This window comes from Amblyraja radiata, chromosome 7 (genome assembly GCF_010909765.2).
Source record: "Amblyraja radiata isolate CabotCenter1 chromosome 7, sAmbRad1.1.pri, whole genome shotgun sequence".
Lineage (NCBI taxonomy): Eukaryota > Metazoa > Chordata > Chondrichthyes > Rajiformes > Rajidae > Amblyraja > Amblyraja radiata.
The window spans coordinates 40,398,996-40,425,532 of NC_045962.1; the positions used below are offsets into that span (position 1 = coordinate 40,398,996).

At 43.0% G+C, this 26,537-nt stretch overlaps 1 protein-coding gene across 6 annotated transcripts in view; it reads right to left on the minus strand.

Annotated features, from left to right (window-relative positions):
• The window catches only part of erbb4 (erb-b2 receptor tyrosine kinase 4), a 798,196-nt gene that overhangs the window by 68,624 nt on the left and 703,035 nt on the right, over positions 1 to 26,537 (minus strand). For all 6 annotated transcript variants that reach the window (XM_033024309.1, XM_033024312.1, XM_033024311.1 and 3 more), the window contains 3 exons: positions 9,704 to 9,859; positions 3,407 to 3,482; positions 3,111 to 3,257 (listed from right to left, as the gene is read on the minus strand). In XM_033024309.1, coding sequence (XP_032880200.1) covers positions 3,111 to 3,257; positions 3,407 to 3,482; positions 9,704 to 9,859 — 379 coding nt within the window. The remainder of the gene's footprint in view (positions 1 to 3,110; positions 3,258 to 3,406; positions 3,483 to 9,703; positions 9,860 to 26,537) is intronic.

Here is a 26,537-nt window from a genome sequence, read left to right on the forward strand (position 1 = left end):
TGCGGACGTTGCGCCGACGGACGAGAGGCCGAAGCAAAGAAGTCGAAGCCAAAGAGCCAAATGGAAACGAGGCCGAAACGCCAATAAACCGAAAGAGTCCGAAGACGAAACACCTACTAACCGAAAGGATGGGACGCCTAAATGCAAACTAACCGAAAGGGCGGGACACCTAAAAGCAAACTTACCGAATGGCTGCTCTGTCGAAACGCCACCTACCCTAAAGGCGGCGTCGCCTACAAGACAAACAAGCTCAACAAGCTACAAGCTCAACAGAAAAGTCCAATAACGGACATGACGTTGCCGGGTGGTGGGACTTGTCAGCGATTGGTCCAGACCCCCGCCTCCATCACATCACTGTGAAGGCATGAACATTGTCCCAAACCTCCGCTCCACCCGACCCGCAGCCCGCGGAGGGTGGCCATGGGAGAGTGGGAGCTGTCCCGAGCGATGCACACCTTCGGCTGCTTTCAACTTGGTGCTTGGGTTCAGATTGCCCAGTCACCTATGGCTTGTGTGGGAAAATGAAACCCACGCTCCCGTCTCCCCCTTCTCTCTCCCCTCTTCTCTCTCTCCCCCACTCTTTCTCTCTCCCTTCTATCTCTCCCTTCTCTCTCCTCATCTCCCCTCCTCTCTCTCCCCTCTTGTCTCGCTCCTCCTCTCTCTCTCTTCTCTCTTCCCCTCCTCTCCCCCCCACTCTCTCTCCCTTCTTTCTCCATCCCTTCTCTCTCTCCCCCTTCTCTCTCTCCCCTTCTCTCTCTCCCCCTTCTTTCTCCATCCCTTCTCTCTCTCCCCCTTCTCTCTCTCCTCCATCTCGACCCAAAACCACCTATTCCTTCTCTCCAGAGATGCTGCCTGTTTTGTGCGTGGGAATCACCCTGGTGTGGGAGTTGGGGTCCGATGGCGGTGCATTGCGGTCAGTGATTGTGGGACGCTCCCGCGGGTGGAGACGGAGGAGGGAGAGAAGGGGGAGAGAAGGGGAGAGAGAGAAGGGAGAGGGGGGGGGGGGGAGGGAGGGAATGGGGAGAGGGGGGGTTGAATCACCCTGGTGTGGGGGTTGGGGTCCGATGGCGGTGCATTGCGGTCGGTGATTGTGGAACGCTCCCGCGAGTGGAGACGGAGGAGAGAGAGAAGGGGGAGAGAAGGGGAGAGAGAGAAGGGAGACTGGATCATCTTCGGACTCTTTCAGTTTATTGGCGTTTCGGCCTCGTTTCCATTGGCTTCGACTTCCTTGCTTCGGCTTCTTGTCTGTCGGCGCCACGTCCGGGTACCGTGTAAGTACAGGCTGTGGACAATGTGTGAGCAGAGATCTTGGTGTGTGTGAGTATACATTATGGTGTTTTATTGTTACATGTGGACTGTACAATGAAATAAAGCACCATAAGGCGTGCAGACTGTGGTTAATGTGTGAGTGCGGTATGTGTAAGTGCTGGCTGTGGTCAGTGTGCCTATACAGATCGTGGCACGTGTGAGGCAGGGTTGTGACCAGTGCGTGTGAGTATGGTGTGTCATCAGTGCTTTTACAGACACTGCTATCTTTTATTCATCATCTTTTGAGACGAATCTGCAATATCTGGAGCTCAGCTTGGGAAGAGCAGGACATTAGTCAAGTAGGCAGCTCCTTTGCTGGTTCGTGAAAATAAATAATTTTGCAGAGACTGCAGGGCAGAATAGAGCTTTCAATTATAAAAGAGATAATTTAAATTATAATATTTTGCCTGAGTGCTGACATGAATATGAAGTGTGCAAGTACATCACACTGAAGGAAAGGCATTAAAATGCATTCTTCATATCAGGAAGTAAAGGGCAAGTAGCAAAAGGAGATGGCAAAAGCTACAATAAACTTCAATACAATTAGAACTATGCAGAATAAAGAGCAGGGTTTTTAAGAATAATGTAGCCCCATGATCAGAATTTTAACAATTGACATTCACTCACCATTTATAGCTTTTAATTTCCTTGCATTTTGTTTCTTGTTTCTGGCCCATGGTGGTTAAACTGTTGATTGTTAGTTTGCTTTGCTAGACTGACCACCTGAGCAGACTCTGCCCCAATGTGACAAGTGGATTCAATATTCCTGACAAGGTGGTTTGGAGACAAGGATGAGGAATTTAAGTGCTTTAGTTGGGAACGAGATACAGAAGTGAAGGAGAGTGGGACTGTGCTTGTTGGGACATTGCCTTAACAATTCTGGATGGCGGCAGGGTTACAGAAAGTGGTAGTTCATAAATTCATGTTCATATGTTTTAGGAGCAGAATATGGCCATTTGGCCCATCGAGTCTACTCCGCCATTCAATATGGCTGATCTATCTTTCCCTCTCAACCCTGTTCTGCCTTCGCCCCATAATACAATACAATACAATACCGTTTATTGTCATTTGAACCTCACATGAAGTTTGGTTTCTGCAGTCATACAACAAGAAAAGAACCAAGATACAACACAATTTACACAAACACCCATCACAGTGAATCTCCTCCTCACTGTGATGGAAGGCAAAGTCCAAGAAGCATTATCATTGGAAAAGTGACATCCAGGAAGATAATGGGTGGGGAGAGAACAGTAAGAAGTAGGAGAAGTGATTTCTGGAAGAAGATTGTAAAATAAATGAATGTTATTTTCTTCAGCGGGTTGAAAGATAGGAAGAGGTTTAGGAAAATAATTAGTTGGTTAGAAGTTTGAAGATAAAGAAATGCCTCTTTAAAGCAAGGATCAACAGAGGAATGAGCTAATGAGAGAAAATTACTGTGAATATTTACACACAGTTAGAGGGTGGAAGTGTGTGTTATGTTGTGAGATTGTTGTAAAACAAGCTATCAATCTTGTGCCAGAATAGTGTGGGGTTGTTGGAGAAAACACGTAACAATGGTGCTTTTGTTACCGCACACACAGTCTGCAGATCTGGATTAGAAAAGTGGAGGAGTCAATTCTTAAGACAAAATCCCCCTGTGACCAGCGACAGCTTTCACCTCCCACAGAACAAGAGACACTTCAACCTTTGGGAGACTTTGCACTTCAACTGTAGTCTTTGTCTTCTACTCTATTCAGCCGCAGCCCGACTGTGTGTTTGAACATGTTTTAAGGAACCATGCTGTAGTAATGAGGGCTGCTTACATTTGACCATCACCATGTAGACATCAATGGTGCAGATTGGAGGCTGGGAAAGGCGTTCTCCTTTCTCCAGTATATCCGGTATTTCACGGGCTGGGATTCCATCATATGGTTTCCCACCAAACGTCATCAACTCCCAGATAGTGACACCTGTTGGAAATAAAAGCAAAATCCATTCAGTATCCTCCCTACATCTGAAATATTGAACATCTGCAGGGGAGTGAGTGCAAGTCTGAACATTGGATAAAAGATGCAGTGTTTCATGCCAATTCCTGCTTCATGTGCGCAGCGGAACATACCATAGCTCCACACGTCACTTTGATGGGTAAACTTCCGGTAGTGAATACACTCCAAGGCCATCCATTTAATCGGCATCTGTAAGGACATGGGGAAAAATATTATCCGAATGCTCATGTGTTATTATAAATAATAGAGACACTGTCCATTCCTGGAACAGCTTCTTGCCCATTATTATCAGGCTTCTGAACAGTCCTTCATTAGCTAGGGAACTGTTCAATTCACCTTTACCTCATTGTGGAGATTGGACTTGTGGCTGCATCAAATTGTGTATCAAACGTAAATGGGCAAACACCAAGTGTCACAACACGTGCAGGTTCTACCTGTCCCCAGTGATGGGAAGGATGGGCCTGGCAATGCAGCCATATCATTAGACCTTGCCGTACTATCTGTCCTGGGTAGAAAAGTAACAGTCTCTCAAGCGCTTCATGGATATATTGTTTAAAAATAAATATAATTGTTTAAAATAAATGTGTGGTATTGTAAATAGAAAGTATTGGTTTGAGGGCATAACAAATGCAAAGAAGGACATGTACTGATTGCAGCGCATTTCCTATATGTATTCTATCTGAAATAAAATATACTTTGATAAATAAACAAGAACACCTTGAATCACCAGAACTCTCAAGCAAGCACTAAGACTTTATTTGGCTGGTGGTAAGAGAGGACTCCCTTATCAGATCCTTCATGCACAGTTGCTGCCTTAATCCCATTATGCACTGAGGTGGCTGCACATTTGCTTAGACGGTCTGGAGATAGGAACAGTGCTCATTGCTGGGGTTCATCCTGAGAGTGCCCTGCGATTCATGGACTGTTCCCTGAGCTGGCAGGCACGCATATAGAGACAAACAAAAGTGTAGCTAGAAGATCATCAACTAGGTGGGAGGCACACTTGCCTAAATCTGTTGGACTTCCAGTATATGATGTTCAAAATAAATGCGGTCGACTGGCACTTCGTGAGGTGCTGAGGGAAGCACTGAAGCTTGCTATAGACACAGCAGTGTCTCTGTGGTGGAAGAGCAATCCAGAGAAGAACTCTTCCAGTTGCTTTTTCTTATTCTTCTCACCATCAATCGGCATGTCACTGGGTGGGAAGAGGGTGAGGGCTCAGGAACGCAGGAAGATTTACATGCAAACTGAAACTGAAACAGGGATAATGTCGCATTCAATGATATGTGGTGGGGTTGTCCACATCACATTGCAGCCTTACTGTCATTGCCTCCACACTCGTACATATCCATGTTTATTTTAATTAGCTGTGGGAAGTCAAGTGGGAGTCAAGGCATATTATGAGCAGCTGAGTCGGAGTACAACATTTAAGCTATCTACTGTATATGGCATAGCGACATCATTCAATCTAGCCGGTCCATGCTGTAGCTTGTCCACTCATTCAACCTCCTCCTATGCTATTTCAGCTCCATCCTACCCATTATCCCCTCCATCACTTTCTCCTTCATATGTTTATTTAATGTCTCTTCTTGCATCGATGAAAAGGTTTGCTCAAAACTCCCTATGAATTTTTACATTTACCTCAGTTGACCAAATATGCGAAAAGCCCTGATCTTCATTATATTGTTGGTAAAGAGGCAGAATATTACAATGGCATTGGCAGCAGTGATTTCAGTGACACAAATGGCATTTTGTTCAGTAGTCTAGCAAGGTATCACAAAGCTGCTTCAAATACTGCATGTAATCACTAGCTGCATCTTTGCCCATAAGTTCTGAATCATTTCTCCAATCAGTTGTAGGACCGCCTGGAGAGAACGACCAAAGAATAAAGTTGGCACAAACGTTTTGATTCATTTCTCTGCTGAAAATGATTGATATACACACACAGGCACATAATTATATATTACATACGCTTCAACACATAATGCTTCCTCCAGAAATGACAGTAAATTTAAATGTGATCTTTCCTTTAAAGAATAATGGATGCCAGGGACTGTATCACAGCTGTCATCTCAGCTGAGATAATCTACAAGAGTAAATCTTAAGGACTTCATAACTGCTATCTGTAGCTGAAGTGGCACAATAGCCCAAAACATTGGAAAGTATGACTTATTGGTTATGAAATAGTAAACAATTTTAGTCATATGTTCACATAACACAAACACAGGCCCTCCAGCCCATGTCCATGTGATTGTCTATGCTAACAATCAGTTACCTAGCTACACTTGCCCCATTAATCAACACTTGGTCCTTAGCCTTCTATGTCTTGAGAATTCAAGTGCTCGCCCAGATATTTCTTAAATTTCTTAAGAGGGTGGCATGGTGGCGCAGCAGTAGAGCTACTGCCTTACAGCGTCAGAGACCCGGTTTAGATCCTCACTATGGGTGCTGTCTGTACTGTTTGTACATTCTCCCCGTGACCTGTGTGGGGCTTCTCAGACATTTTTGGTTTTCTCCCACACTCCAAAAATGTACAGGTTTGTAGGTTAATTGGCTTGGTGTAACTGTAAAATTGTCCTTAGGTAGGTAGTGTTAATGTGCGGGGATCGCTGGTCGGTGCAGTCTCAGTGGGTCGAAGGGCCTGTTTCAGCGCTGCATCTCTAAACTAAACTAAATGTAGTGGGAGCACCTACCTCCAAAACCCAATCATACAGTGTGCTCCATATTCCAAACATTTTTTTCTCAGCCTTGTCCTGTTAATTCTAAACCTATGCCCTCTAGTTTTTGACACCTCTATTATTGCAAAGTGTTTCCTACTATCTACCCTGTTTATACCTTCATAATTTTGCCTACCTCAACTCAGCTCCCTTCAGCATCCTTTGCTCCATGGGAAATAAATCCAGCCATGGTTGATAGAATGGCAGGACTGGCAACTCATTGTTGCGGGATATAGAAAATTCATGCTTCATGTGGGTGGAAGTAAAAGAAGCAGAGCCTTATCAATATTGATTAAGGAGATGATCACTGAAGTAATAAGGGAAAATATTCCAGAAGATTCTTCAAATATTCATGCTTAAGTGAAAATACACATGTGTCTAATCAGACATATCTTGATGACTATTTTTGAAAGAATGCAAAACCAGAGACACTGGCAACCATTGCAAGGAAGGAGGGATTATCAGGGATTGCCGCATGGGATAATCTTATAGGGGTGGTCTGAGTGCCTGGAAGAAAGTTGTGCTTCCGGTAACTGGGATGAACGAGGGAAAACAACAATTTGCATTTAAACAGCGACTTTAAAAATGTAAACTGTTTCTTCCTTTCTTCGTCCCTGCTTCTACAAACACATATCCTCTTAGCAGTCTAAAGCATATAATCAGACCTGAGATATCTACCAGAGAATAACACATTGAGACAAAGGAAGAAAATGGTTGAGCGAAGACAAACACCTTTCAAGGAACGGAAGGTAGAGGGGTTTAGAGTTTTGAAAACAAGTTCCAGAGATTAGGTTCTAGATAGGTGGGCATGACTGTCTGAAGTGGGTTAATGTAAGTGGGGCATGGATACAAGGCCAGATTCAAAGAGATACAGGTAGCTGAGCATGAGGAGGAGGCAGGATTCAGTGAGGTAGAGTTATCTCACATGTTTTAAGACAATAGACAATAGACAAAAGATAATAGGTGCAGGAGTAGGCCATTCGGCTCTTCGAGCCAGCACCAACATTCACTGTGATCATGGCTGATCATTCACAATTAGTACCCCGTTTCTGCCTTCTCCCCATATCCCTTGACTCCGCTATTTTTAAGAGCCCTATCTAACTCTCTCTTGAAAACATCCAGAGAATCAGCCTTCACTGCATTCTGAGACAGAGAATTCCACAGATTCAACTCTCTTGTGTGAAAATGTTTTTCTTCATCTCAATTCTATGGCCTACCCCTTATTCTTAAACTGTGGCCCCTGGTTCTGGACTCCCCCAACATTGGGAACATGTTTCCTGCCTCTAGCGTGTCCAATCCCTTAATAGTTTTTATGTTTCAATAAGATGCCCTCTCATCCTTCTAAATTTCACTGCATACAAGCCCCATTCTTTCAACATATGACAGTCCCACTATCCCGGGAATAAACCTTGTGAACCTACGCTGCACTCCCTCAATAGCAAGAATGTCCTTCCTCAAATTTGTGGACCGAAACTGCACACAATACTCCAGGTGTGGTCTCACCAGGGCCCCGTACAACTGCAGAAGGACCTCTTTGCTCCTATACTCAACTCCTCTTGTTATGAAGGCCAACATGCCATTAGCTTTCTTCACTGCCTGCTGTACCTGCATGCTTACTTTCAGTGACTGATATACAAGGACACCCAGATCTCGTTGTACCTCCCCATTTCCTAACTTGACACCATTCAGATAATAATCTGCCTTCCTGTTCTTGCCACGAAAGTGGATAACCTCATATTTATCCACATTAAACTGCATCTGCCATGCATCTGCCCACTCACCCAACCTGTCCAAGTCACCCTGCATCCTCATAGCATCCTCCTCACAGTTCACACTGCCACCTAGCTTTGTGTCACCTGCAAATTTGCTAATGTTACTTTTAATCCCTTCATCTAAATCATTAATGTATATTCTAAATAGCTGCTGTCCCAGCACCGAGCCTTGCGGTACCCATTAGTCACTGACTGCTATTCTGAAAGGGACCCGTTAATCCCTACTCTTTGTTTCCTGTCTGCCAACCAAATTTCCATCCATGTCAGTACCCTACCACAATACCATGTGCTCTAATTTTGCCCACTAATCTCCTATGTGGGACCTTATCAAATGCTTTCTGAAAGTCCAGGTACACTACATCCACTGGCTCCCCCTTGTCCATTTTCCAAGTTACATCCTCAAAAAATTCCAGAAGATTAGTCAAGGATGATTCCCCTTCGTAAATCCATGCTGAATCAGACCGATCCTCTTACTGCTATCCAAATGTGCCGCTATTTCATCTTTTATAATTGACTCCAGCATTTTCCCCACCACTGATGTCAGGTTAACTGGTCTATAATTCCCTGTTTTCTCTCTCCCTCCTTTTTTAAAAGGTGGGATAACATTCGCTACCCTCCAATCCACAAGAACTGATCCTGAATCTATAGACCATTGGAAAATGATCACCAATGCATCCACGATTTCTTGGGCCACCACCTTAAGTACCCTGGGATGCAGACTATCAGGCCCTGGGGATTTATCCGCCTTCAGTCCCATCAGTCTACCCAACACCATTTCCTGCCTAATGTTAATTTCCTTTAGTTCAGAAGAGAAAATGTGAAGAAAAACAATTATCACAGCCACAGTGTCATCCAACATGGAAACGGTCCTTCCAGTCCATCAAGCCTGTACTAATTATCAAGCACCCACATTTTCCCATTAACTTCTTCCAGAATCTACAACTTACCAACATACTAGGGTAAATTCACAGTGTCAATGAAACTTCTTATTGACGCTTATTTGGGATGTGGCATTTGAGGGGGACTATTTTCTATTAGTACCTGGACATCTGGGTTTGATCCTGACCTCGGGTGCCATCTGTGTGAAGTTTGCACAGTCTCCCTGTGATCGCCTGGGTTTCCTCCAGGTACTCTGGTGTCCTCTACATCCCAAAGATGTATGTGTTTGTAAGTTAATTGGCCTCTGTAAATTGTCTTGAGTGAATCGGGAGTGGTTGCAAAGTGGTATAGTATAGAACTAATGTGAATAGGTGATAGATAGTCAGCGTGGTCTCACGGGTCATAACGTCTGTTTCCATGATGTATCTTTTGATCAATTCAATCAATCAAACATGACATATTGTCAGAAACCACCAGAGGCAATGATGACCTCTTCCCACGTTATTATAAATTATGAATATGAAACATTAATACATGTTTGATAATAAATAAGTAAATGAACTGCTCATACTTGATGAAGCTCCTGTTAAGCAGTGTGATGCAGTGGCACATGTGAAGGGACTATTAAAGCAGTGGGAAAGGTGTCAACGAGTGTTTAAAGGTGGTAAGAATTGAGAGGTTTTACTTGACAGGAAAGATGGAATGGTCTGGGTCCCTTTTCTCTAGAAAAGATAAGGTGGATGTAGATGTAGAACAAATGTCTTCATATTTGGGGGAAACCCAAATTAGCATAAATACAAAGTAAGTAATTAATAAATCCAATTCTTTCCATAAAGAGTGATGGGAATGTGGAAATTATTACAACACGCAGAAGCAATTGGTTTAACTTAAAATGACACAGGAGGAAGTTAGCTAAGTATATGCATTGAAATAAAAACGTGGAATAGTGAGGTGAATGGATGGAAAATTGTGAGGGTGAATGACTTTCCTCGGTCCGAACATTCTGTGTAATTCAACATGACTAATGAACAAGTTCACCAACCTTTCCGCCATCTGCGTTGTACTCTTTCTCATCCACGTCCAACAGTCTGGCCAAGCCAAAGTCAGTGATCTTTATGTGATTCGGTGACTTCACCAGCACGTTTCTTGCCGCCAAGTCTCGATGAACCAGGCGTCTCTCCTCCAAGTACATCATCCCCTGTCAGACACAAATTAGCCTCCCTGTTAATCTGATCATCCTCTGTGGCTGCAGACGGATGTGATTTTGAAGCTACAAAATGCATAGGAATAATTTATGCTTAAAAACATTGTAGCAAGGTTTTGTGTCAAGTCAGGTGCTTTAACGATCATTCTCGTGCTTTACAGATTGTCCTGATTGGCACCTCTCCAGAAATATCCCCTGCTGAACAGCCACCCGAAGCCAAGTTGGCGGCTGTCAAAAGCTTCAGCATCACAAGATGTGCAATTTGTAATTTCCGTCGAGCTAATATTGAAGTTTGCATCTGTGCAAGAGTTTCTTTCTCAACATTTGTGTACATACACTGGCACGTGACGAAGGAAATTATTGTTCTTTTTTAGACATTTAATACCATGTGCAGCTCGTAATCATCACTCTCTTCTGCTCGCACATCTCCCATACACTAGGCTCTCCAGCCCTTCAATGGATAAGACGATCATCCTCACATTTACAATGGCAAATGCTCCAGGCTGGAGAAAGTAATGAAAGAAGCGACATATGGAAGATGAAGAGATACTGAACACCATGTTCAGTCACGGGCCTCATTTGCTAAAGGTGATTTGAAAGAAGCTTGGGGTGAGAGCAGTGGACACCGACACGTCGCAATATTGCTAAACTTCTGCTTTCAGCCACATTAAAGAAACCCAAACAGTTTCTCAACTTGCTCATCGGATCACCTCCATAAATGAAAATCAAAAAATGCTGAAAGTTAACAATATAAATAATAAATGTTGGAAAAACTGAGCAGGTCAGGCAGCATCTATGGAGAGAAATCAAGTTAACTCTTCAGGTTGAGGATAAGGGCCTGACAGAAGTCTTTGGTAACTCTGTTTCTCTTTCTAGAAATGCTACTCCATCATATGCTCACCTTAAGGTTTCATCCTTTTCTCTGGGCTCCCTCGCCAAATGATTTTTTTCCTCTTTATTTCTCCTTTCAAATTATTTAATCATCTCAAGCAGCTCACTGATAAATCTGCCAGATTTTAGATAATACTGCTTCCGTCCATCCATCCTATCTTAATTCTTCAATCCCCCCAGTGATATACATTGTGCCTGCTGTGGGGGATGGCGAGGGCAGTGGAGAGGAGGAGGAGAGGATGTCACATCTCACAGGGGCAGGCTTGATCTAACAGACAGCTCTTTGTGGTCATATCCAACCTGCCGATACTCAGAGAGCTTAGTTTGGAGAACAAATGGAGTGCCCTTTGATGGGGGACCCGGATAAAAGGACATAACCTTAAGCATAAGAAGGGGAAGCATCTCTAGAAAGAGAAACAGAGTTAACATTTCAAGCCACCAACTTTTGTCAGATCCTTATCAACGTGAAGCATGAACTCTATTTCTCTCTCCATAGATGTTCGAGAGTTGGGAGATGGGGTTCACGTTCATTAAAGATAGGGCACTTTCACATGGAAGTGAGACATTGCATCAGGTGGACCACATACTTTTCTACTCTCTCACAGTGTCCAAAACTGAAACAGAATAAATTGTTGCATGCAAGAGCTAAGCTGTCAGATAAAGATGAAGGGCATCACGCCACATCTCAGCCTCCATCTGTGATTTTAGGTCCTCCCTGTTTCAAAGCTCAGCTCCAGTAGCCCAGAAAATGCAAATAGAAACATTTCTCTCCCAAGAGACCAACAGGCTGTTGAAGGCAGCTTCCCAACTCTCTCGGCTCCCTCAGCAGAATCCTGACAGCCATTTGTCTGGGAGCTTTGCCATGAGAAATTGTGGATAACAGAGCCAAAACCAGACCACAGCCATATGCAGGAATGGGGCTAACTCTCTCAGCTTATGTAAGATATAATTATAACCATATAACCATATAACTATATAACAATTACAGCACGGAAACAGGCCATCTCGACCCTTCTAGACCGTGCCGAACACGTATTCTCCCCTAGTCCCATATACCTGCACTCAGACCATAACCCTCCATTCCTTTCCCGTCCATATAACTATCCAATTTATTTTTAAATGATAAAAACGAACCTGCCTCCACCACTTTCACTGGAAGCTCATTCCACACAGCCACCACTCTCTGAGTAAAGAAGTTCCCCCTCATGTTAGCCCTAAACTTCTGTCCCTTAATTCTCAAGTCATGTCCCCTTGTTTGAATCTTCCCTACTCTCAGTGGGAAAAGCTTATCCACGTCAACTCTATCCCTCTCATCATTTTAAAGACCTCTATCAAGTCCCCCCTTAACCTTCCGCGCTCCAAAGAATAAAGCCCTAACTTGTTCAACCTTTCTCTGTAACTTAGTTGCTGAAACCCAGGCAACATTCTAGGAAATCTCTTCTGTACTCTCTCTATTTTGTTGACATCCTTCCTATAATTAGGCGACCAAAATTGTACACCATACTCCAGAATTGGCCTCACCAATGCCTTGACAATTTTAACATTACATCCCAACTTCTATACTCAATGCTCTGATTTATAAAGGCCAGCACACCAAAAGCTTTCTTTACCACCCTAAATACATGAGATTCCACTTTCAGGGAACTGTGCACAGTTATTCCCAGATCCCTCTGTTCACCTGCATTCTTCAATTCCCTACCATTTACCATGTACGTCCTATTTTGATTTGTCCTGCCAAGATGTAGCACCTCACACTTATCAGCATTAAATTCCATCTGCCATCTTTGAGCCCACTCTTCCAACTGGCATAAATCTCTCTGTAGACTTTGAAAATCTACTTCATTATCCACAACCCCACCTATCTTAGTATCATCTGCATACTTACTAATCCAATTTACCACACCATCATCCAGATCATTGATGTACATGACAAACAACAGTGGACCTAACACAGATCCCTGTGGCACCCCACTAGTCACTGGCCTCCAACCTGACAAACAACCATCCACCATTACTCTCTGGCATCTCCCATTCAGCCACTGTTGAATCCATCTTGCTACTCCACCATTAATACCCAACAACTGAACCTTCTTAACCAACCTTCCGTGAGGAACCTTGTCAACGGCCTTACTGAAGTCCATATATACAACATCCACTGCTTTACCCTCATCAATTTCCCGAGTAACCTCTTCAAAAAATTAGATTAGTCAAACATGACCTTCCAGGCACAAATCCATGTTGACTGTTCCTAATCAGACCCTGTTTATCCAGTTGCTTATATATATATTATCTCTAAGTATCCTTTCCATTAATTTGCCCACCACTGACGTCAAACTAACAGGTCTATAATTGCTAGGTTTACTCTTAGACCCCTTTTTAAACAATGGAACAACATGCGCAGTACGCCAATCCTCCGGCACTATTCCCGTTTCTAATGACATTTGAAATATTTCTGTCATAGCCCCTGCTATTTCTACACTAACTTCCCTCAATGTCCTAGGGAATATCCTGTCCGGACTTGGAGACTTATCCACTTTTATATTTCTCAAAAGTGTCAGTACTTCCTCTTCTTTGAATCTCATAGTTTCCATAGCTACTCTACTTGTTTCCCTTACCTCACATAATTCAATATCCTTCTCCTTCCTGAATACCGAAGAAAAGAAATTGTTCAATATCTCCCCCATCTCTTTTGGCTCTGCAGATAGCTGTCCACTCTGACTCTCTAATGGACCAATTTTATCCCTCGTTATCCTTTTGCTATTAATATAGCTGTAGAAACCCTTTGGATTTACTTTCACCTTACTTGCCAAAGCAACCTCATATCTTCTTTTAGCTTTTCTAATTTCTTTCTTAAGATTCTTTTTACATTCTTTATACTCCTCAAGCACCTCATTTACTCCATGCTGCCTATAATTATTGTAGATAATTCTGCTGCTATTGGGTCGTTGTGATGGACAACTATATATTTGCATCTTGAAGACCAAGAACTATCTTTTGAAAGAACATAGAAACATAGAAAATAGGTGCAGGAGGAGGCCATTCAGCCCTCCGAGCCAGCACTGCCATTCATTGTGATCATGGCTGATCGTCCCCTATCAATAACCCGTGCCTGCCTTCTCCCCATATCCCTTGACTCCACTAGCCCCTAGAGCTCTATCTAACTCTCTCTTAAACCCATCCAGTGACTTGACCTCCACTGCCCTCTGTGGCAGGGAATTCCATAAATTCACAACTCTCTGGGTGAAAAAGTTTTTTCTCACCTCAGTCTTAAATGACCTCCCCTTTATTCTAAGACTGTGGCACCTGGTTCTGGACTCGCCCCACATTGGGAACATTTTTCCTGCATCTAGAACAGAATGGGGCAGCTAATTATATAAATAAAATTGTGATTCCATAACTGGAAGGCATAGGGATAAACAAACCCATACTGTATACCAGATGAGAAATTGTAAAATATTTTTCACAAAAGAGGTGCAGATAACGGTTTATTTGTGTAGGATAGCAGAATTCATTAGTAGAGCACCAGATAGAATCAGTTAATATCAGGACAGAAATCTATCTTGGATAAGAGTCTTTGTTGAATGGTATTAAATCGATTACCCATTGCATATGGGATCCAATACCAAGTGGCTCTATCCTCAAAAACCATGAGAGCCTAGGGGGAAGACATCTTTCTGGCGAAGAGTGGCTGCAAATACCTCAGCCTTGCCCTTCTCCCTGGTGTCCTGGTCCCCGACAGCACTGAGGTTGGGGATGATCTTCGAGTTGTTTAGCTGAAGTGATTGTGAGTTTGGCAGAGGAAAGAATTCATGGATGTGCACAAAACCTCCATGATATAATGCAAGACTCCCCCCTGACTCTTGGGAATTCCTGGCCCATATAACATATAACCATATAACAATTACAGCACGGAAACAGGCCATCTCGACCCATGATGGCACAAAGCCATGACGACTTGTTAAAGTTTGCAAAAGTTGATAGGAGTAGGTTGTTTGCAGGCAAAGGGACATCTTGAAAATTGGATGCATTTAAAAGTATGAGTGTGAAGGTTAAAGGTATGTATCTCCCTGTTACAGTAAAAGGAAGATAGGTGTAAGGAACTTTGGATAAATGAGAGAAATTGAGGGTTTGGTCAGTAACAAGAAGGAGCCATGGGTCAGGTATAGATAGTTGGGATTAAGTTATCCCTGGAGGCATGTAGAGGATTCATGAAGGCAAATATGGGGCATGAGATAGCTCTGCTAGATTAGTTTAAGGAGAATCCTAACATATTTTATAAGTAGATTAAGGAAATAGGGTAACCAGAAATTAAAAAGGGAGCATTAGAAACCAAAGTGGTCATCTATGGGTGGATGTTGCAGGAGATGGGTAAGGTCCCCAATGGATATTTTCCTTCTGTTTTTACCAGCTAAAAAGGCATGAAAGTTGGGGAACTGCGGAAAGTTAATGGCATGTCTTGTGGACAGTCTGTATTGCAGTTAAGGATGTGCTGGATGTCCTAAAACATCTGGAGGTAAATAAATCTACTGGGCCTGACCAGAGATATCCAGGACACTGTGGGAAGGCAGAGAAGAAATTGCAGGAGCCCTGGCTAAGATATAAGAATCATCATTAGAAATGGATGATCTGCTAGAAGACTGGAGTGTGTCTAATGTCATGTCTCTATTTAGGAAGGGCTGCAAAGAAAAACCTGTGAACCACAGACCAGTAAGTCTAACACATGTGGTAGGAAATCTACTGGAGACATTTTTAAGGAATAAAATATGGCTGCATTTGGAAAGGGGGGGGGGGGGGGCTAGTCAGCGTGGTTTTGTGTATGGACATCATGTCTCACAAATTTGATTAAGCTTTTTGAAGAAGTAACCAATGGTTGAAAAGGAGAATACCATAGATGTTGCCTCTTATGATTTCAGTAAGGTCTTTGAGAGTTAGCACGGTTAGCTGCTCTAGGAAGGTTAGGTCACAAGGGATCCAGTGAGAGATAGCAAATTGGATGCAGAATAGGCTTAGGGTAGGAAGTAGCACGTTGTTTTTGGATTGGAGGCCTGTGACCAATGATGTGCCTCAGGGATCAGTGCTGGAGCCATTGCTGTTTGTCATCTATATAAACAATTGGGATTAGAATGTACGACACATAATTCGTAAATTTGCAGATGGCACTAAAGTAGATGGCACTGTAGATGGAACTGAAGATGGTTATCAGTAATTCCGGGAAAATCTTGATCAACTAGCTGAGGAATGGTGAGTTTAGTTTAATTTAGATAAGTGTGAGGTATTGCAATTTGGGAAGTCAAATCAGGGCAGAACTTTCATAGTGAACAGTGGGCTCTTGGAGAGTATTGTACAGCAGGAGGACCAAGGAGAACATATACAAGGTGGCATCACAGGTAGATAGAGTGGTGGAGAAGCTTTTGTGATGCTGGCCTTCACCAGTTGGAAATATAGTATAGAAGTTAGATCATCATGTTACACTTGTACAAGACGTTGCTGAAGCTGCACATTTAGTATTGTGTTAGGTTTTGGTCACACTATTATAGGAAAGATGCCATTAAACTGGAAAGAGTGAAGAGAAGATTTATGAGGAAGTTGCCAGGACACAAGAGGCTGAACTATCGGGAGAGGTTGGGCAGGCCAGGACTCTATTCCATGAAGCGCAGGAGGCTGAGCGGTGATCTTATAATGGTACAGAAAATCACGAGGAGAATAGATAATCTTTTAACCAGACATGGGGAATCAAGAACCAGAGGACATAGGTTTAAGGTGAAAGGGAAAACATTGAATAGGAATTTGAGGGGCAACTTTTTCACACATAGAGTTGTGAGTAGATGGAACGACCTGCTGAGGAAATTGTTGAGGAAGGTATTATAAAAACATTTTTAAAATATTTGGGCACGTGGGCAAAAGAGACTTGCTTGAATGTGGCAGCATGGACAAGTTGTGCTGAATGACCTGTTTCGTGCTGTATGACTATGACTATAACTATTTTCATTAAAACAAGCGGTGATGCATTTCAAATTCACAAGGTGCTGACATTAAAGATCTATTAAAATAATGCATTCTTCATAGAAGAAGGTAATGACTGTTTCTTCAATGTACCTAGAGAATTATTTTGGAAATTGTTCAAGCTGGGGCCTGGGGTCGATCTTGTGAGTCTGCGGATAGCAGGTCAGTGGATGTTGAGTATCGCATGTGCTATTAGACAAACTAAATTAATGTTCAGAACTGTGACCAGTTAGAGATATTGAAGGAATATAACAGAGCAGGGAGGGAATAGTAAAGCAATATGATTGCAGAGAAAGACTGGAGCAGAGGCAAGAATCCCAGAAAACTGATATCAATCTTGGTGAGGGCCAGGATGTCTAAACCTTCCCTGATTCCCTCTGGCTATGGCTTCCCCACTGGAAATAGCTGAGGTAATTTCAGCCAGGGAAGTTCCTCGAAATACAAAGTCAGGCCCAATGATTTGCACAGCCATTCGGTCATTGAATTGTTCTCATTGAACTAAAATCCCAGCCTGTTTCTGTTTCTTAATAGCAATGAAAAATATGGGAAAAAATAATAGAGAACAAAATCCGGCAAATGGTTTCCCTCATAATGCCCACTTCATTGCCCTCTCATGTGCAGCAGTTTACAGGGAGTCAGCAACTAGTCTTTTGTGACAGGCAGTCACGGCTGTTGTTTTACCGACATTCCCACAGGCCCACGTCTCAAGATTGTTTGTGCTCATGACTTCCCCCAGCCCAAGTAGATTCTCCACATTGCACACTGATTGCCTGGTTACTAGGCTTTCCGAAGATAGTCCCTCATCCATTTCTCATTGGCCTCCTGCGCCACGGGGAATTTGTAAGAGTCTCTCAAGTAGGGCCTTGTAATTATTCAGCCGACGGAATATTTAAGCTGTTGATACGTACTGTTGCTATGTGGCCTGTAAAGCAAATGCCACAGTCCAGCTGATAGGCTTTTTAAAACAAAAAATTCAGCCTTGAAATGTTCCGTCTTCCTAACAACCTGAGTGATGCAAGACAAGGGCAGTGGGGCAGGAATAGGATTGGGAGTTTGAGAAGGCTGGGAATGAACAGACACACACTGTAACAATGAATGTAGTAGCATCAGCAGCAACGCGTACTGCCAATGTCATTCCCCAGAGGGGAGCGAACCAAGGTGTGGGAAAATTGCGGAGGCAGTCCCAGACATGTAACCTCAGCATGTTCCACAATCTCCCATTGCTCTGTTGCCTGTATCCCAAACCATTGTTCACCAAGCAACTTTGTTTGCTTTTGTTAGTAACACTTTGATTTAAAAATGCTTCTAACTCCCTCCAACATGCTGCATCCCTGTTCCCCCAGCCCTATAATTTTCCAGGTCCTTTGCACTCCAACAACTCTTGCAGATCCCCAATATTCGTTTCAAATATGTCTAAATATGTGGCACCTTTTCTAAAAATCACAACCTTGTGTCAGATTTTGTCCAATTCGGCACTTTTAAAATGCCTTGGGATATTTAATCATATTAGTAGTTCTAAGGAAGTGAATAGGATAGGGAGAGTTGAGGTTGATCCAACTAAGGTTCGACAGCTCGTGTTCTTTGGGGGTACCTGTCTTGTGCTGAAGCTTACGTCTCTGAGTCCTGTACCTCATAATTCAACTGCTGGAATTAAAATCCAGACTTTGAAACAATTAGCTTATGACTTTTAACAAGTAACAGTTATTTTTGTGACATTAATGTGATTTCCATTGATTTCAGTCACACGTGGAGCTGAAATCCTTGCCACACATCAAATGAATTTTGATGTTTTTCTGAGTGAAGCACCAATCTCCTTAACTGTATAAATCCACTATTCTGTGGTCAGTGTACGTGAAATTGTTATTAATAGTAGATTCCATTTTAAGTTGACTATTGCTTACAATAAGGTCTGTCTCTTTCCAAAAGAATGTTGTGTTCACCTTAGTACCAACGTGGAGTTCTGTATTTTCTAATTCCTTTATTGGAATGCAAGAATCGCTAGCATTTGTGCCCATCCGTGAGGTGGTGATGGGTTGCCTTGTTTAACTACTGATGTCCTGCTGGTGAAGGTGCTCCAAAAGATGTTGGGTCGGGAGTTCCAGGATTACACTCAGCAACAATGAATGACTGGTGATGCGTTTCCTAATCATGAAGATGTGCATCTTGGAAAGGAACCAGCAGGTGGAGGTATACCCTCATTGGTCTGCCGTACTTGTCATCTTGGTGATGGAGGTTGAGGGTTTGGGAGGTGCTTCAAGAGTTGCCTTGGTGAGTAACTACAGTGCAATTTTCAGATGGTATAGACTGCAGCCATTGTGCACCAATATAGAGGGAATTAATGTTTAGGGGGGTTGCTAGGATACCAATCAGGCAGGTTGCATTTCCTGGATGGTTAAATGTTGTTAGAACAGTACTCAGCCAGGCAAATGGAGATTGTTCCATCATGCTCCTGACTTGTGTCCTGTACATGTTGGAAAGACCTTGTGTGTCAGGAGGTGATTCAGTCCCTGCAGTATACCCAATCTCTGACCTGTTCACTTAGCCATGGTATTACATGGTTGAATTTCTGGTCAATATGAACTCTGAATATTGCTGATGAGGTACATGCAATAATAATGCTCGGTGCATCATTTGACAAATGATGTACAAGAGGTCATCAGGTTAGTGTGCTGACACTGAGTACCATGCCTAATAGCAGCACAGATCATATCCTCCAGTGCTTTCCCTGCACGGTTTGCATGTTCACCCTGTAACCATAAGAGTTGTCTCCAGGTGCCCTGGTGTTTCCCAATGATGTGTTGGTAGGTTAATAGGTTCCTGTATATTACTTCTTGATATAGGTGGTGGGAAAATATCCAATCGGGTGTTGAAAGGCTCGTGAGGGAGGATACATTGCAAGGCTCCAGGGAATTGGGTGGATATGTTGTGAGGTGGTCAAGAGTGTTTAATTGTCATATGCCCCAGATAGAACAATGAGGTGCTATCCTGCCACTGGTTTACACAGGTCCACTTTGTGATCCTGGTGCAAGGACTTGAGGTTCTCAATCTCAGTCTGGATGCTCCTTCCCCTCTTTGATCACTCAAGGCTAGGGGTTCCCAGTGGGGTTGTTACTTTTTAAACAGAGCTTTGAGCGCATTCTTGAATCTCTTCCACTGACAGAGCTAGGAACATGGTGCCTGATTCGTATATTATTTATCCCATAATGAATATAAGTAAAAAAGGAACATCTGGCCATTATTTCACAACTAAACAGCTGTGCAAGTTTTCTGCCATATATCAGACTTTATCAAAATGGGTCCATTGTCTGTCTTTCAGATGCTCTGCAAAACATTATATAAATGCATATCTAACTTTATTTTACCACACTGTGTAACAAACATAATTCCCTGTAAATATTTCTAATTTCTTATTATGCTTTGCTCGGGCATCTCTGACAAGGAGAGTTGGAAGGTTGTAACATGGACCAGTTCAGACTTTTTAAGATAGTGGGTAGAGGGTCCCTGCAGCTGGACAAAACATCCAGACTTGTGGCAGCAAACAGCCCCATGCCATGCAGCAGGAGCGGGAGAGTCTGTGCAATGTGGCAGCAGCGCGTCAGTTGTTTGCCCAAGGCTACAGTTGGAACTGCCTTTGGGCTAAGAATGAGGGTGATCCTGCTGCTAGAGCTCTAGCATGTCTGCCAGACTGTCTTACGGCCAGCTCACCTCCCCATGGCCCATATCAGGCCTCATCATTGAGCAGCAGCGGCTGCTCCTGTTGTTCTATACTGGCTGCCCTGCAGCTACTCTTACAAGCAAAGCATGGACAGGTTGATTTTGTATTCCATGGAGCTGAGAAGAAATAGGACCTGGTTTCAATCAGCAATGTTCTGAGAGGTGGAATGGAGAGGATGTTTCCCCTTGTGGGAGTCTCTAGAACAGGGGGGGAGGGGGATTGATTTAAAGGAAGGTGTGTCCAATTGAAAAGAAGATGAGGCAATATTGTTTTCACAGGCAGTCATGAGTTCTTGGAACTCAAAGAGCTGTGGGAGCAGGGCCTTAATATTTTAGGGCAGGGGTAGACAGGCTTCTGATAAACAAGGTAGTGTAGGGTTACAAGGAGCTGGTGGCACTGGAGTTTGGGTCAGACTGGCCTGACACTGAACGACAAGGCAGGTGAGAGGAGTGGTGTTACCTTGTCCTGCCCCTAACTTATATGTTGGAATGATCATACGTACTCAGACCATTTACACTGTATTTAGATACAATTCCAACTGCACACCCCATCCACATGACATTTGTCCCAAGGGGAATGTCTGAAATTGTACAGTAAACTCTCCTGGATGTCCTGTCCAGTCAATACCTATTTGCTAATGTGCCCCTATTGTTACCGGAGCAAATGACCCATTTGTAATTAACGACGTATTCCTTTTAATCAGTGCTCCACAAGGGGAAACATCCTCACCACATCCACCCCATCAAGACCCATCAAGATCCCACAAGGTCATCCGATGATCTGCTCCCTATGCCATTGGATGGAGCAGGTCTGTTGCCAGGTGTCGGGAGAACTTTCTGTCCTTTATGAATTGAGCACATGACTCAATCAGGAAATTGATATGAGATGTGTGTCACCCCTCCCTCCCTCCCCATCCCAATCTCTGCACATCCCCATTCCTTTCCACTCGTCACTTTAATTTCATGTTTCATGTATCGTGGGTTTTATGGCTGTTGGCAGATCAATTTCCCTCCTGGGATAAATAAAGTTCTATCGTATCGTATCATATCGTATCGCACTGTCTAGATTTCAACTAGCCACCAAATTAAATCCAAACGGGAATCATTTCAGCAAGGTCCAAATCACGCTGGCAGAGCTCCGTATACATCTGCCAGTAGAACTTCAGCAATGTACCTTCCAGTGGTAACGTGGCATGCTTTGTGCGCATGATATACTCTCCATGATCGGACAATACATTAACCTCAGCAATGCCAAGACAAAATGCCATGCATTCTACTTCTCCACCCCGTGTTGGAAACCTTGCGCTTCACACATCACAATGTTAAGTGTCTTTGGTACAGACATTTTCTTTTGACATTATCTGTGCTTCTACATTCAAGACCTCATGCAACTATTCATTAACATGGAGATAGTTTACAACAGTGGGGAGATTAACATATGGTCAGTACAAATCCCTTCAACTGGATTTCTATAAGTTTTAGAAATCAGGATTGGAATGATCACTGGGACATTTATTTTAATCTACTTTAAAATAGCTTATAATCAATAAATTTATGAGGCATTAACATATAATTATTTCTTTATGAAATAGAAGGTCATTTCGGTACATCAAGTCTATGCCAGTCCCAGGGCAATCCCCCTCCCACATTAATTTTCCATGTTACCTTTTGTCCCCCTATCCCACTTCAACCCTCTCCAGATTCTACCACCTAAAGGGCCTGTCCCACTTGGGCGACCTAATTGGCAAGTTTAGAAGAGTTTGAAAAAATGACATGTTGAAGACCTCCTTCGACTATGAAGAAGACCTCCTTTGACCTCCTTCGACTATGTTGAAGACCAGCTTTGATTAGCTACGACTAGCTACGACTAACTTTGGTGAAAATTGGTCACCGAATAGTGGAGAGTGAAGATGACCTCCTTCGATCTCCTTCGACCTCCCTTCGACTATGATGCAGACTATCTACGACTACCATTCGACTGCCCTCGATTACCTACGACTAACATGCCGATCTACTACGACCTACTACGACTAAACCTACGAGTAAAATAAGTATGCGATTATTTTTTACTCGCGGGCATTTTTAACATATTGAAAAAAACGCCGCGACCTAGCTGAGGCCTCGAGTGCGCGGAGACCACTCTCGAGCATGAAGGAGAGTTACGAAGACCTCCTACGACCTTGTGTCGTCCATGCTGCGAGTATGAGTCGAGGGCAAACTCGCCAGAACTCGCGGATTAGGTCGCCCAAGTGGGACTGGCCCTTAACTACACACTCGGTCTAATATACAACAACCATTTAATCTACCAACCTACATGTCTTTGGGATGTGGAGGGAACTTACACAGTCACAGACAGAATGTGCAAACTTCACACAGATAGCACTGTAGGTCGAGACTGAAGCCACATCGCTGGAGCTGAGGCGGCAGCTCTGCTAGCTTCAGCACTGCGCTGTCCAATGTGAATAATAGTCTTGACCAGGCAGCACTAGGAGAAATGGTTTATGAGTTTATAACTTAAAAAATCATTCTCATCACTAATTAACCACCAACAAAATATTTCATTCGAAAATGCCAACCTGGACATGCTTGAGGAGGATTGGATGTAATTAGCTGGTGTGAAGAAATGTAATAAGGTGTTGTGACATGCTGACACTCAGAACAAGCTCTCAATCTATCTAAACATTTGAGCAAACAACACCAAAGCCCAGTGAATATAGCTGAAGGCAAACCACAACTGAAATACTTTCCTATCTAAATGATTTCTAAAGCAGTCTCAATTCCTGCCAGATGAAAGCAGCCCTTTATATCACTGAAATGTGCAACTATCTTCAGGTGTTTGTTTTGCGGCACAATGAGAGAGAAATAATTTTTCACAATCTATTATATTTAATAGTTGAACAATTCTGATAAAGTAAGGGACAGTTCAGTGTCACACTGCCCATTACAGTCGAGTCACTGAAATGCCCATCAGCCTAGGATTTACGATAGTATACACATTGAGTATGTGTGGATGTGCATGTTCGCTGTTGCTTTAACTGTAGAAGGATTGCTGGAGTTTGACCTGCATTTTCTTCTGACTCTTAGTTGCTGCCTGGAGCCTGAGCGATGAGACTGCAGATTTAACTCTTGGCGCAAACATCGTCGAGGTAGAGTTTGTTGGGAAGAACATTTTTGGTTTTCCCTTCCAGACCCTCACTTTGAGTGAATTTTGCATAATTCTTCTATTTTTATCAAAAACAACTTTATTTGCAGCATTTAAAATGCATCCAGGATGTACTTTAACTCCTGTGGTGTCCACCAGTCCCAGAAGTCTTCAAGCAAGCCAGTAGACAGCTTGTGCTCCCCCTCTAGGGACACCCAGTCACTGATGTATCCTTAGACGAGTGACAGTTAGTCAACATGACTGGCCCTCTTCAACCTGTTGCAGGGATCTGTGAATGGTCACCAAGGCCATGTCCAGGAGCAGACGGACAAGGAGGTTCTCTGACTCAATCACTCCCTCCCCCTGATTCTGCACTGAAGATCAGGAGAATGGTGCTAAAGTACAACCAGAACTTGAGGAGCAGCTTTGATAAATATTCACAGAAGAGCTTCAATCTCTCACACAACTAGATTTTGCGCTCCTGGTTAAAGCAGGGTATTGTCAGCTGTCATTCGTGCTCTCTGTCACATACAATGGCCTCTGTGCACCTATAGACTGAAGGACTGTTCCCAATGGCATCCCATTCATTGAATCGTAGTCGATTCAATGAATGAATGCCAGAAGGCTGCCAATTTTCATAATTGAGCCATAATCAAAGAGGAATGGGATGGAAATGGAAGGAGAAGGGAGGGGAGGAGGGAGGAATAGACAATTGCAAAAGTCATATAGCAGGGAGCATCAACATGGATATTTCCCTCCACAGATGCTGCAGCAGTTTGATTTTTGCTCAAGGTTCCAGCATATGCAATCTCTTGTCTCTCCATATAACAGGGAAGCAGGTTCTTCATCATACTGCATCTCTATTGATTATCAAGCAACCTTCTAAACTAATCCCATTTTCCTCTCACATCTCCGTCAGCTACCTACCCTCTCTCCCTCTACCCCCTCTAAATCCCTCCGGCAGACGTTACAAGGCCTTCTACGCCCGAACCTCCAGACTCAGGAACAGTTTCATCCCAAGAGCTATAGCGGCTCTGAACCGGCCCTAATGAGTGCCTTCCCACCCACCCCCTTTGGACAGTCTCCCTCAGATGGTCACGTCAATCAATTCAGCTTGTTTATTTATGTATTGTATTTATTTACCTTTCTTGTACATCAGTGGAGCTGCACACTAAATCTCGTTGCACTGACGTGCAATGACAATAAAAGATATATTATTATTATTATTATTATCCTCATGCCATCTATTTGCATCTGGGGCATTTTACAGTGGCCTATTAATCTACCAACCCATTTTGGGTTGTGGGAAGAAACCAGGTCACTTGGGGAGATTATGCAAACTCCACACTGACACCACACGGTGTCAGGATGAAAAAGGGAAAACAAAGGAAAACAAAAAGAAATTATGAATGCAATTATATTGCCATATTTAAGATAGAAATCATATTTGAGTTCAAAACTTGATTTTACTGGCAAAGAGTCAAAGAGGATGAAGGAATATGGGTAGAGGGTTAGGTAAATGTGTAGACAGTTGCAAAGAAACCAACTACACATACCCCTCATATTCAGCATATGGTTCAGTATGTTCTTTTAAAGTCATTCTCAGTCATTAAGAATCAGATCAATGTAATTAAGATTGCTCATTTTCATGCTAGGGCCCCGTTCTCAGCTGCATTAATCCAGCTACACTAAGTTACCGTTCTTCCCTGTATCAGGGAGCATTTTTAAAGCAAATAAGGTTGAATGGAAGCACAGGGGAATATGTCACTTTCCAAATGAGGCACAATTTGGGCCAGGTTTTCTGATTGTATTCAGAGCGCTGAATGCGATGCTTGCTCTGTTAGAGACTGAAGGGGTGAAGGGGTTAGTTTGGCTGAGGTGTGACAAACAAAATGAAAGTTGGCAGGCTCTCCAGTGACTTAATAGGACCGGTGATTACAGCAGTGTTGTCATTATAGCAGTGTAAGTAATAGTGCTCTCCAGGGCCACTCTATGCCTGTACCAAATTACTGGAGAAAAAAAGAAAATGATATAATTAATACTGCAGCTGACAGATACTGCTTTTGCTCATCAATTGACTTCCGAAACTCTACTCAAGTAATTTACGCCAGTTATTTGATAACCTCAAAACTTCATTACAATTGCTGTGGTTCTGTTCCACAGTGAGTGCCTCCGGGATGAATCTGAATGCATTTGTTTTAATGTGCGAATCAACCATTTATTCTAATTAGCTCCCGATGCAGGCAATGGGGCACTTTTGGAATACTGCAGAGCACCATTGTTATGTGAACTCAGTCCGAAGAACCTCAGCCCCCCTTGTGATGCAAGTGACCCAATGGACTGGATGAAATGCACTTATCAACCTCTCCGTAAGCAAAGTTCTGGCTCCATTGGTCCTTTTCCCTATTTTTTGTAGTCGAGTTGAGAGATGTTCATGATGGAGGCTGGAACATTTTCCAAGTCAGGATCCATTAACCATTAACACCAAATAAAGCACTAGTTAGATGCAGAGTCAAACTTCCTCCAAACTGCCCATCGAACACTCACAGGCTTCATGCTGTTGACACGCTGCTCTACCAAATGCCCGCATGAAGGATATACAAGCATAATGGTGCAATGGTTTCACCAACCTAAATATTACAACAAGTCTCAATTCTTTCCTTCTATAGGAATATTTTAGGTTTAGATTAAGGTTTAGGTTCAGGCTACTTTGGCACACATACCGAGATACAGTGAAAAGCTTTCTTTTGCATTCTATCCTATAATACTACATCAGATAATATGATAAATAAATACAATCACGCCAAACTCAAATACAATCGATAGAGTGAAGGGAAACACACAGAATACAGATTTACAGGTAAAAAAGAGATTTAAAAGGGTAGGGTGAATTATGCAATGATAGTAGATCCTCCTATGGGA